Below are 13,530 nucleotides of genomic sequence, written 5' to 3'. Positions count from 1 at the left end.
TTTTTTAAATAGTGATTTAATGTTAGAAAGATTATTAAATTAAACAAACAGGAATTACGTTGCTACTAAATTAATATAGTATGTTAATTAAATAAATATTTAAGATACACTACAAAAGTAAAAGATATAAGGAATTTATAAAAAACAATTATTACATTTTAATATTTTTTAAAGTTACTCCAACTTTTCTTCTATTAGTTTTTTCCATTGGTGCATATTTTTTTGAAAATAATGAGACTATATGTTTTTTAATGTCGCTAAAAAATATTAAAATATCAAAACGTTACTTACTTTAAAAACAGTATATTCATACAACAATCTTTTCCTGCATTTAAAGACCACATAAAATTTATTACTGTGTATACAATTTCACAATCATTCCATAAACTTTCACCATACTCCCAAAGTAATTCAACAACTAACAAAAACAAACCATTTAAACAGATTAAAGCAAATAGATAAATTTCAATACTTTTATTTTTTTTAATTTTTTCTGTTGATTTTTTTTTTGTAAGATAAATTTTTGTAATAATTAACAATAATAACAAAAAACTTGTGACATTAGCAAAAGTTAGTACTTTATTATCAATATTTTTGAAAGGACTATTGTTATGAGATGAGTAATCCCATGTTGCCCATTTAATATCATAAACAATATACATTTCAAAAAATATGCATAAAACCAAAAAAAATGTATCAATTAAAAAAAATATAATTATTAATATAGTTGAACAAATAATTAAACATAAAGACATTTTTTTAGTTAAATGAAAAAAAATTATTAATCTATTAATTGATAAAGCCAATGTCACAATTCCAGTTAAATTATAAAAATAATTTAACAAACCACCTGAAACAATTTCAATAATATGGGAAGGTTTCCATTTTGTTATACAAAATATTCCTGAAGCAAAGTGAAAAAATTGTTCAAAAAAGCATAACAATCCCACAATAAATATGTATTGATAAATACTACTTTTTAATAGTGATTTCCTATTTTTACATATTATCTAAATTTTAGAAAAGTAAAAAATACTAATAAAATTTACTCACATAATTATTTAAAATTTGAATTACCATAAAAAGTAATGATGAAAGAAGTGTAAGCCATCCAAAAATTTTTACTTCTGTCAACTGTTTTATTTTATCAGAATATGGCATATTATTTAATATTAGAACAATGACTAGAGTAAATTTTATATTTAATATAATGAATTTTATTATATAATTATATTTCTATAATTTATAAAGAAAAAAATAGTTATAAAGTTATCTGCTTTCATATTTTTATTATATTATTTTTATTTAATAATTAATATTAAACTCTAAATAGTAAATGAAAAACAGAAATGTTAATATGATTAAAATTTAATTATTATAATAATGTATTTCCACTCATTTATAATCTTTTTGAATAATATAAAAAATTTCCCTTTAATAAATCAAATTTTAATAACATAAATTAATAAAAATTTTTAATAATATTAATTATGTATTTAATATATTATTTATTCGTTATTACTATAATTATTACACCATTTCTTGGAAGTACAATTATTAGATCTATACCAGATCCTTTAATTCATGAAAATTCACCTGAATTATACTACAATAAACATTGTAAAAATAATAAATGTGGTGAATTTGGAGAATGTGTTTTAATGGTACAAACTACTGCAAATAATTTTCTTGATGATAAATATTTATGTAGATGCAAAAAATGTTATGGTGGAAAGTACTGTAATATAAACTACTGTTTAAAAAATGAAACATTTTTTACAAGTACAAGAATAATTCTTCTTATTCTAATTTTATTTGTTTTTATGCTTTATATATATGGTGTAATTTCTTTTATACTTTTTTACTTAAGGTATATTTATAAAATAGTAAGTAAATTTTTTTCCAAAATATTATATTATTTTAGAAAAATGTTATGAAAGCAAATAAAAATTATTATATTGATAGTTTAAAAGGTTTAAATAATGGTAATGAAAAATCAACAACTATTATTATACTAAGAAAAGTATTTAAATTTTGGAATTATAAGAATAATAAAATATTTAAAAAAAATACTTTATCTAAAAAAAGTAATGTATCAAATTCTACAAGTGACGTTACCAATCTTCAGTCAACTTCTAATTCTATAGAAAAATCAAAAAAAGATATTATAGATGTTAAAAAAAATGATAACAAAAGTTTTCTATCACAAGATTCAAATACAAATACAGTTCAACTTTCTAAAGTAAATGAAGATATAAATACAACCTTACCTACTACTATTATTACTGAAACTAAGAAAGTTGAGATAGACAAAGATACCACAAAAACATCAGATAAATTACCACCCAAAGTTCTTACACCATATCCAACAAAATATAAAATGGTTTCTCTTTTTGGTATTGAACAATTACAAAAACTTGGTGTAATTCAATCTTCAAAAAATGAATCAACAAAATTACCTAATGATGCAAATAAATAGTAATATAAAAATATATTTATTAATAATTATAATGAAAAAAAATAACTAAAGTAATGTTGTCATTTAATTATTTTTATGTAAAATAAAAAAAAATTTATTAATAAATATTTTTATTACTAAAAAATTTTTTGATTTTTAATGAATTATTTATATGAATTAAATTTCTCAAAATTCTGTTACTGTATAATAATCTTGCGGTACGATAACAAAGTAATTAACAATAAAAAATATACTTTTAAAAACTTTAATTTAAAAATAAGTATAATGCAGAAGTTTTTTTTACATTTACAATTTAATATAATTTTATTTATAATATGTGTAAATTATTTTTTAATTCTTTTAAAACTATTTTAAATCTTTTTAGTTTATTAAAATTTTTGATACTTTTAATCATTATTGTAAAAAGATAAATATAAATAAATATTTTATTTAAAATCTATTAAAGATATTAAAATTTGATAATATTTTTACTTACATTTTATGTTTTTTTTTATGTTTTTATTTTATATAATATTCTAATCTATACATTAGTTTAATGTAAACATAATTCTTTTAATTTAAACAAAAAATATTCATTGATTTTTATCATCTTTTTCAAGATAACATTTTTCTATTTAGAATATTGTTTAAATAAATTAAAATTGATCATTTGTGACTTTTACTTTATTATAAACAATAATTTAAAATTTATTGTTCAATTTTTAGTCTTTAAATTTAAGATGAACATATTGACTTTTTTTTTTATTTGTAAGTTTTTATTAACAAAAATTTTTATTAATTTTTTTAAGTTTTAATCTTTTTTTGTTGTTTGAATAAGGATTTCAAAAAAAGTTTTTTAAGAACTTTAAAATATTTTTTTGAAAATATTTTTTATCAAGGTAAGTTTAAAAGGGTTGTTAACTAAGAAACACGTCTTCTCATATATAGATACCACGCTCCATCCTTAAGATAGGTTTTATTGCCAAGTGTGTGGTATTATTTATTTTTACTCTTAAAAAATATATACCTTAAATAACTATATAATTATATTGCAAATGTCGTTTAAAAAAATTATCTCCATTTTACAAAAATTATATAATTTTTATTAAAAAATAAACATCTAATCATCTTTTTTATTTTTGATCATAACATAAAACACTTGTTAGATTACTAAATTTTTATTCTTTTAACATTGTTGATATTATTTTAGCAGCCAATATATATTTATTATAAAAATTGTTTTATGTAATTGAATGCAATAAATAATTAATTCATTTTCTAATAATATAATAAACTATTTTTTTCAAATTTAATTAACAAAGTTTAATGATTAAATAAGTCATAAACAAAGTTCTTCAAAAAATTTTTATGTTCACAAAATAAAATGTTAAATATTTAATGACTTTAAAAATAATTTCTTTGTTTTTTACACTTACACAAAAAAAAAATAAAATTTTGAGTTATTTATTAAGACTGTTTTTTTAATAATACTAAATTTTTTATCAAAATATAAACTATTCATTTACCATTGTAATGATACTTATTTATTTTATTTATTATAATAATATATTTTAAATGTACATTTTTATTTTTAAATTTGACATAATTTAACAATTTTGTATAAATATATTTATCATATAAACTTTTAAATATAGATTAAATTGAAAAAAAAATTTTTTTTTAAAGTCAATAATTATGTTTTAAATTCTAGATTGTTTCGAGCAATATTATAAGTTTATAAGTAAGCCTGAAAAAATTGATTCATTTTCTTTTAATGAAAATGGTCAAATATTGCAAAATAAAGAAGCAAATAAAGTATATTTAAATGATGATATTTTAAAATTAACGAATCTAAAAATTAATTTAAAACGAAATTTTAATTCATATACTCATTTATATAGTTATTACAAATATTTGACTCGTTCAAATATAATATTACATTTACATTATAAAAGAAATAGATCTTTAAAAATAAATATTAATAATGCTAATATTTTTACTTTTCGAGGAACACTGTCATATCTATCAGGTGTTATTAAAAATGAAAAAAAAATTTTGTGGGCTTTTAATGTAGATGATGTTATTGTGATTGTTAATGATGTAGAAAATGGTAAGTAAGTGGTGAATTTTTGAAAATTTGTTTAAGATAATCAATCGCAAAATAAATCATTTATTAATTATATTGGACTTAATTTTGAAAATATTATTTGTTCAAAAAAAAAAAGAATATTATCCTACCTATAAAAGGAATGTTAACAATTGGAAGAAGTATGAAGAAGTTAATGTTATAAACGTTTCAGTTTCAAAGTGCATAAAAATTAAAATTGCATATTGTTGTGAAATTGATGCTTTTGATAGAACTACTGGAAAGCCATTGGAATTAAAAACAAAATTTAAAAATCAAGAAAATAAAAATAATCTATTTTGTTACAAATCAGCTTGCAAAACTTTTTTTCAATGTATGTTAGGAAACGTTGATGAAATTGTTATTGGGATCAAAAATGAAAATTTTATTGTAGAAGAAATTTGTAAATATAAAACAAAAGATCTTCTTAAAGAAAAAGGTGTTCTAAAAATCAAAAATTGTTGCAAACAGCTTTGTTATAATTTAAATAAAATACTAAATATAATGAATAATCAAAAATATATAAAATGTATAAAAATTATAGGATCAGAAAGCTTTCAAAGTTTAGATATATTACTTTATTTTGAATATCCTATGGAGTTAAAAAACATGTTTACAGAAGATTTTTGTAAAAACTTTCTTACAAACTAGTTATTTTAATACATTTTTTGTTTTAGAATTTTATAATAAAATTAGTATATTTTATAGATTTTTAAAGAACAATAAATTATAAAAAAAATGATAATATTAAAAAAAAGTAAAAGTTTTAATGTTAAAAATAAATTATAGTTAAAGAAGCTATAAAAATTTATTTTATAGAATAAATTAGATAATTATTAAATCTTAAAAATTTATACAATTTAAATAAATATTTAAAACAGCATTTTTACAAATAAGTAGATATAAATAGTTTAAAATTTACAAGTTTTTTTTTCAAAAATTCAAGATATAATAAAAATTTAGTCACAAAAATGTTTAATAAACGTGGTGTTAAGAGAGAACTCATTAGTAGTTTAAACCAGAAATTTTTTTGCTAATACTTGTATTTTGAAGAGAGTTATAGTAAAAGGCGGAAATTTTTTCTAAATATTCATTGTCCACAACAATTCAATAACTGAACTAAAAGTTATCAGATTACCATAGGACTAGTTTCATTCGATTTCTCTTTTTAAGGATAGACTAGAAAAAAGTGTTTATATTAAAATATCTCTAAAATTTACCAAAATTCATGATTGGACCAAGCATCACCAACTTGACTTTCAGCGTGAGTACTAAAAAAATAACTTTTTTTCGAATTTTGATATGATATTATATTCATCTGATAGCCCTTGAAAAATCATGAATTTTAAATATAATCAAGGCTATATCAAAAGTAAAACTTGAGAAGTTATGATGAGTCAAAGTTAGAGGCGAAACTGGGAAATATTTTGTGAAAAAAAACGACTTCATTGATAAAGTTGGAAATATGAAAATTAAAATAACTTTTCTAGATCGAATTTTTGCGAGAAGTCGTTTAAGCCTAGTCTCATTTTTGTATCTCTTCTTGAATTCAAGATATAGTGAAAAATGTGTCTTGAAAAAGTTTTAAGTATGAAACTCATAACTCAAGTAAATGAGCTTCTAGAAACATGAGACCAGATGCGCTGGACTTCTTAAGAAATTTGAGCTATAGTCCACATTGAAAATATTTTCTAAATTTCAACCGTTCTTGAGATATATTGTCTGGTATTTTTGCGCGCCCAATTCTTTTGTCATCATTTTTTATATCTTAGCAACTGTTGGAGATATAAAAATTATTTGAACGTAGACCCTAAATGAAAACTGATTAGCAGTTGATTCCAGAAATTCATTTGCTTATATCTTAATTTTGAAACAAGATATAGCAAAAGGCGGAAATTTTTTCTAAATAATCATTGTTCACGACTGTTTTATATCTCAGCTGAAACTTGTCAGATTACCTTTAAACTAGTTTCATTGGATTCTTCAGAAAAGTTGGTCTAGAAAAAAGTGTTTTTATAAAAATATCTCTAAATTTTACCAAGATTCATAATTGGTCCAAGTCTCTCAAGTTTGACCTTCAGCATGAGTACTAAAAAAAACAACTTTTTTTAGAATTTCAAAACGAAATTAGGCTCATCTGATAGCCCTTGAAAAATCATGAATTTTAAATATAATCAAGGCTATATCAAAAGTAAAACTTGAGAAGTTGTGATGAGTCAAAGTTAGAGGCGAAACTGGGGAATATTTTTTGAAAAAAATCGACTTACATGGTGTAATGAAAAATATTAAAATTAAAACAACCATTCTAGATCAGATTTTTGTGAGAAGTCGATTAAACTTAGTCTCATCCTTGTATCTCTTCTTGATCTCAAGATATGATGAAAAATGTATCTTTAAAAAGTTTCAAGTATGAACCTCATAACTCAAGTAAATGAGCTCCTAGAAGCATGAGACTAGATGCGCTGGACTTCTTAAGAAATTTGAGCTATAGTCTACGTTGAAAATGTTTCTTATATTTTAACCGTTCTTGAGATACATTGTCTGGTATTTTTGCGCGCCCAATTCTTTTGTCATCATTTTTTATATCTTAGCAACTGTTGGAGATATAAAAATTTTTTGAACGCAGACCCTAAATGAAAACTGAAAAGTAGTTGATTCCAAAAATTTGTTTGTTAATACCTGTATTTTGAAGCGAGGTACAACAAAAGGCGGAAATTTTTTCTAAATATTCACTGTTCCTGACTTTTCAATATCTCACCTGAAAATTATCAGATTACTATGAGATTAGTTTCATTCGATTATTTTTTAAAAATTGGTGTAGAATAACTTGTTTGTGTAAAAATATATTCAATTTTAACTGAGATTCATAATTGGTCCAAATATTTCCAACTTGACCTTCAGCATAAGTAATAAAAAAACAACTTTTTTTCGAATTTCAAAATGAAACTACACTCATCTGATAGCCCTTGAAAAATCATGAATTTTAAATATAATCAAGGCTATATCAAAAGTAAAACTTGAGGAGTTGTGATGAGTCAAAGTTAGAGGCGAAACTGGGGAATATTTTTTGAAAAAAAACGACTTCTATGATAAAGTTGGAAATATTAAAATTAAAATAACTATTCTAGATCAGATTTTTGCGAGAAGTCGATTAAACCTAGTCTCATTCTTGTATCTCTTCTTGATCTCAAGATATAGTGAAAAATGTATTTTTAAAAAGTTTAAAGTATGAACCTCATAACTCAAGTAAATGAGCTCCTAAAAGCATGAAACTAGATGCGCTGGACTTCTTAAGAAATTTGTGCTATAGTCTACGTTGAAAATATTTTCTAAATTTCAACCGTTCTTGAGATACTATGTCTGGCATTTTTGCGCGCCCAATTCTTTTGTCATCATTTTTTATATCTTAGCAACTGTTGGAGATATAAAAATTATTTGAACGTAGACCCTAAATGAAAACTGATTAGTAGTTGATTCCAGAAATTCATTTGCCTATATCTTAATTTTGAAACAAGATATAGCAAAAGGCGGAAATTTTTTCTAAATAATCATTGTTCATGAATTTCATTTTTTAGAACAACATTTACCACCTAATAATGAATCTAAATTCAACTAATTTTTTGTAATAATTAAAATATTTTTCTCATGTTATTTTTTTAATTTTTATTTTTTTAATTATTATTGATCTCAGTGTAAACTTTTCCAATATTAAAATGTAAAATAACTTATAAAGATTTTTAACTTTGTAATTTTTGTTCATATCTTAAAAAAAACACAAAATAAATTTTTTTAATTTATTTACGACTAACCTTTTTTGAAATATTTATACTCATTAAAAAACTTTTCCTTTAGTTATTAATTATAATAAAATTCTAAATAAAAAAAAATAAAAATACATCTTATATATATTTTAAAAATAAGCTGATATAAAACTTTAAGTATTTATCAAATCATCTTTGTTATTTTATTACCTGTACAAATTTTTTAATCATTACTATTCAAAATTTTTTATAAATTTCTTAGTTAATTCTTTAAAAAGAAAATAACAAATCATTTGAAAAAAAAGTTTTTTTAATTATTATTTTATTTTTATTTCTAATGAATAAAAGAATCCGTTTATACTATCATAATGTGTAAATATATATTTTTTATGTATTTTAGTTTACAAAACAAAAAAGCAGTTTGAATACAATTAACCACTTAAAAACAAACAATTATTAGTTGTAAAACACAAACTTTAATTATAAATTTTAGTAAAAAAATTTAAAAAAAAAAAAAAGATTTATATTTTTCCATATGTTATTTTATATAATAATTAAATTTTTATCTTAAAAAATGATACACCATTTAATCAATATTTATATTTGTAAGATACTTTAAACATATATTCATTCTTACAACTGTGAAGCATATTTCTATTTCTTCTTTATTGATTTATAAATAAAAGTTTGAAAATGTAATTACACCAATCAATGATACTATTTGATTTCGATAAGGTCATCTTTTTATTAACCTTATCGCTTTTTTATCTAACTTTCAGAAAACCAAAGATCCTTCACATCCTGTCCATTTGAAGAAAAAGATTTATATTATTGTTCCTTTTCTTTCATATGAAATATGTTTTAGCATGCATTTGAAATTTGAAATTTTAGTATAATTATTTTCAAAAAAGATAATAAGATTTAATCTACTATTTTTATAAAAATAAAAAGTTTCTTAATTTTATTGTTAATAATGAAGATTTCATACCAGTGATATTTTTTCAAGAACTTTCCGAAATGATGTTCAGGAAAACAGTATATATTTGAAGTTACTAAATTTTTTTATACCAAATATCAAAAAATTTTTTCTTTTTCAGGTAGATTATTTAGATCATTCTACAGCATTTATCTTTTTACTGAGTTTTTTTATTATTATATTAATTATTTTAGTATATAAAATTATTATATGAAAGTTTTTTTTAAGCATATAATTTTTGTGAAGATTCTTTTATATTAATTTTCTCTTGTTTTATTAAAATTTTTTTATTAAAAATTGTAAAAAATATCATAATTAAAAATTAACACATTGAAGATAAAACGAAAATTTAGAAATATATTTAAAACATAATTTTCAAAATTTGGATAAACAATTTAAAAATTGACATTGAAATATAAAAATAATTTAAGAGAAAATAAAGGTTTTACCAAAAATAAAAAACACCCAATCAATTTTTAAACTGACAAAGTGAACTTTTATTATTTGATAAAAAAAGTATGACAAATATTATTATAAATTTTTTAAATATATTATAACTAAAAGTTTTTCTTTAAAGTTTTTTGTATTTATATTATTTAATTACAAAGGTTTTAATAAATAATGTTTAACTTTAAATAAAATATTATTAAAAAATTGTTTGAAGAGAGAGTAACAAAATTGTAAATAATTTACATTTACTGTTTTATTTTTATGTATTAATAGTATATTTAATACCAAATCATTTCTCACAACGAAAATCATTTATTTATTTAGAAACGCTAAACAGCTGTCACTTATGAATACAAGACAAGACTTTTTCTATCATGTCATAATAATCATCAAGATAAGACTAAGTATTATTTTTAACATTTTTTCCCCAATATTTTTAATATTATTTTAAAAATTTATCTTCTAATACGTGTCACGGCAACAAAAATTTTTTTCCAAACCAGAAGTCGTTATTTTCAAGATAATATATTCTTTAAAGTTGTATAATTAATTCGTTACCAAATTATTAGACTTTAATTTTTATGAATATTATATGACATATTTTTTTTATATTTATATCTATCTATAATGATAGAGAAAAAAATTATAGTATTATAATATAGTATAACATTTTTAAATCAAAAAATTATTATTTTGTCAAATTATTTTATGTATGCATGTTATTAGTCAAAAATTTCTTGTAGCAATTTTTAGTATTAGTAAATTTAAATTTTAGTAATAATTTATTTGAATTTTATTCTATTTCTCATTCAAATTATTATTTTTTTTTTAAAATTAAAGTATATTTTTGATGGGAAGTATTGGAAAATCAAGCAAATTTTGTTCTCATCTTCAAGAATGTTCTCTTCCTTTATCTGAATCGTTAGAGGATATTAAGGTATTTTTTTAAATAGTAATTTTACTAGTAATACAATAAATTTTTTAGAAAAGAAAATGTTGTGTCGATGATTGTGAATGTGAAGTTCTTTGGTTATGTTTGAAAACTGGTTGTAATTCATATTTTTGTGGAAAGAAAACAAACGATCATGCAAATGCACATTATCAGGTAACAAAAATTAAATAGATAATATTTCATACAAGTTTTAGTCTCATAATGATCATTCGGTACAAATGGCTGTTAACACTAAGAAAGTATGGTGTGAAATTTGTAGTATAATAGTTCTTACTCAACAACAATATCATGAAATGATTAAAGATAACAGTCAATTGCAAGCTTATGTGATATCAGAAAAGGCTTTGAGTTATATGAGATTATTTGAATTGACAGATTATGACGAGAATGATTTTGCAAATGGAAGAGGAAAGACAGGATTAAATAATTTAGGTAATACTTGTTACATGAATGCTGCTATTCAAGCACTGTCAAATTGTCCTCCATTGACAAGATATTTTTTGAATCGTTTTTCCTACTATGAAGATGAATTTGATGATCCAGATAGGTTGTTATTGAATGAAATGACACCTGTTTCTGAAGCATATAATGACTTATTAAATGTATTGTGGAGTGAAGATAGGAGGTACTCAACTTCACCACATCATATTTTAGGATTGGTATCTCGAAGACTTCCACAATTTGCTGGATATGGACAGCAGGATTCTCAAGAATTTATTCGTTGTTTTTTAGATATTTTACATAATGAGTTACGTCGACCTATCTACAAATGGGAACATGATTATGATGAAAAAATGATGTTAATTCATAGAGAAAAAGACATTAGTTCATCTTCTAATGATCAATCAACAACAAATACAGATGCAACAGATAGTGGTTTATCATCTGAATCAGAAGAGTGTAGTGATGGAAATAATTCTAGTATAGGTAATTTTACAAAGGATAAGATAATAAAAAAATTACCAGTAATAGAGGAAACAAAAAATAATTTCGATTATAATCTCAAGAATGTCAAATATAGTAAAAGTATAATTTCTGAGATTTTTGATGGAAAATTAAGAAGTACAGTAAAATGTACAACATGCAATTACTTGTCACATACAACAGAAACATTTCAAGATTTGTCTCTTAGCATTCCAACATCAGAACATCTTAAAAAGGTAAAACAAATTTTAGAAGATGGTGAAGAATGTGAAACGTTAATTTCTACAACACCTAAAAATAATGATAATTTATATAATTATTTATTGTCATATATTTTATGGAGTGGAAAATCTTTTATCTATCCTTTTTATTCCAATACAATAGGTTTCATGTATAATTATTTTTTTTCTGGTACTGTTGATTTAGAAGACTGTTTAGAATCATTTTTTTGTCCAGAACATTTAAATGGTGATGATATGTATTCATGTGAAAGATGTTCTAAATTAAGAGTTGGTGTCAAAACATGTAAATTAAAAAGTCTTCCAGAAATTTTATGTATACATTTAAAAAGATTTCGTCATGATCAACATGGGTATAATTTCAAGGTTAATACAAAAGTTACATTTCCTATTTGTAAATTGGATGTCAAAAAATATATAGATAATAAGATGTTAACTAAGAATGCAAGTACACAATATGATTTAGTATCATTGATATCTCATCAAGGAGGCAGTTTAGATTGGGGGCATTATGTTGCATATTGTAGGAATGACATGGATGGTTGTTGGTATGAATATAATGATAGTAATGTAATAAAAAGAGATCAACTTTATATTTTAAATGTCGAAGCATACGTGTTATTTTATCAAAAAAGAGATGTAAACAGAAATATGGAAACAATTCGAACAAGAACTATACAAATTATTAATACATTAAAAGAAAAGTCTTCACGTAAAAAAAATAATTTTTTAATTACTGATGTTAAATATATTTCAAGAGAATGGATTTATAAATTCAATTTGTTTTCAAATCCAGGAAATATTAATAATTATAATTTTTTATGTCCACATGGTTCAATATTACCTCCTATGATAAATTCAATATCAGATGTAGCAGTACCAATTCCAGCACGTTTATATCAATATTTGTCTTCACAATTTGGAGGTGGCCCTTCAACAAGTATTCTTTCAGAATGTAAAATTTGCACAGAAATGTATCAATCTTATTTAAAACAATGTGTTGAAACACCCGATATTTCAGGACAAAATAAATCGGTACTTTTTTTTTAAATTCACCTTGCTCAAATAAAAGGCGATAAAGAAGATATAAAATAAAAAATATTCTATTTTTTTTTTGTAAATATATCTCTGTAAATTGTTTAAAATTAAAAATCTATTAAAAATAAAATTTTTCAAAAGTTGATTAAATGGTCATGATTAATAAAAATATTTTTTTGGTTAAAAAAAAGTTATCTACTATTTCATTTGTCGATTGCTTTACCATAAATTTTAATTGTTTATACATCACAAGGAATTTTGTAATTTTCAAAGTTTTTAAAAACATTTTATTTTTTTATACCATTGTACTTTATATGAAAAACTTTTTAGATAGTATATTGTAGAATTATAATTTTTTTTCTCATCTAAAGAATCTCAATTAAATAAATGCTATTTATGTTATTTAAGAAAGAAAAGTAACAGATAAGTAGTACTAGTGAATCTTTTATTTCATAACAATTAAAAATATATAAAAAGATTATTTTTATGTTTTTAAAAAATATATTTATATTAACCTATTAATTATAAATAAATACTTATATATATATATAAGTCACCTTTTTAATTAGGTCATTTAAAATATAATTCAATACAATGACCTATATAT

General features: G+C 21.3%; 4 protein-coding genes across 4 annotated transcripts; 3 read left to right on the top strand and 1 right to left on the bottom strand.

The window, feature by feature from the left end:
- Window positions 1-151: 151 nt before the first annotated feature.
- SRAE_2000520750 (Hypothetical protein) lies at window positions 152-662 on the bottom strand (the record flags this gene model as incomplete). The annotated part of the gene is made up of 2 exons (XM_024644192.1): window positions 152-257; window positions 301-662. The coding sequence occupies 2 exons, from the start codon at window positions 660-662 to the stop codon at window positions 152-154; spliced, it is 468 nt and encodes a 155-aa protein (XP_024509777.1).
- Window positions 663-1,490: 828 nt separating this feature from the next.
- SRAE_2000520700 (Hypothetical protein) lies at window positions 1,491-2,479 on the top strand (the record flags this gene model as incomplete). Its single annotated transcript, XM_024644191.1, has 2 exons — window positions 1,491-1,886; window positions 1,925-2,479. The coding sequence occupies 2 exons, from the start codon at window positions 1,491-1,493 to the stop codon at window positions 2,477-2,479; spliced, it is 951 nt and encodes a 316-aa protein (XP_024509776.1).
- Window positions 2,480-3,198: 719 nt separating this feature from the next.
- SRAE_2000520600 (Hypothetical protein) lies at window positions 3,199-4,702 on the top strand (the record flags this gene model as incomplete). Its single annotated transcript, XM_024644190.1, has 4 exons — window positions 3,199-3,226; window positions 3,268-3,357; window positions 4,170-4,568; window positions 4,605-4,702. The coding sequence occupies 4 exons, from the start codon at window positions 3,199-3,201 to the stop codon at window positions 4,700-4,702; spliced, it is 615 nt and encodes a 204-aa protein (XP_024509775.1).
- Window positions 4,703-10,620: 5,918 nt separating this feature from the next.
- SRAE_2000520500 (Ubiquitin carboxyl-terminal hydrolase 33) lies at window positions 10,621-12,935 on the top strand (the record flags this gene model as incomplete). The annotated part of the gene is made up of 4 exons (XM_024644189.1): window positions 10,621-10,707; window positions 10,756-10,875; window positions 10,917-11,649; window positions 11,689-12,935. 4 exons carry the CDS (start codon window positions 10,621-10,623, stop codon window positions 12,933-12,935), a joined length of 2,187 nt encoding a protein of 728 aa, XP_024509774.1.
- Window positions 12,936-13,530: the final 595 nt, after the last annotated feature.

Source organism: Strongyloides ratti (assembly GCF_001040885.1).
Source record: "Strongyloides ratti genome assembly S_ratti_ED321, chromosome : 2".
Lineage (NCBI taxonomy): Eukaryota > Metazoa > Nematoda > Chromadorea > Rhabditida > Strongyloididae > Strongyloides > Strongyloides ratti.
The sequence above is the reverse complement of the archived record's forward strand: the minus strand, read 5'-3'. Positions and strand labels throughout refer to the sequence as shown.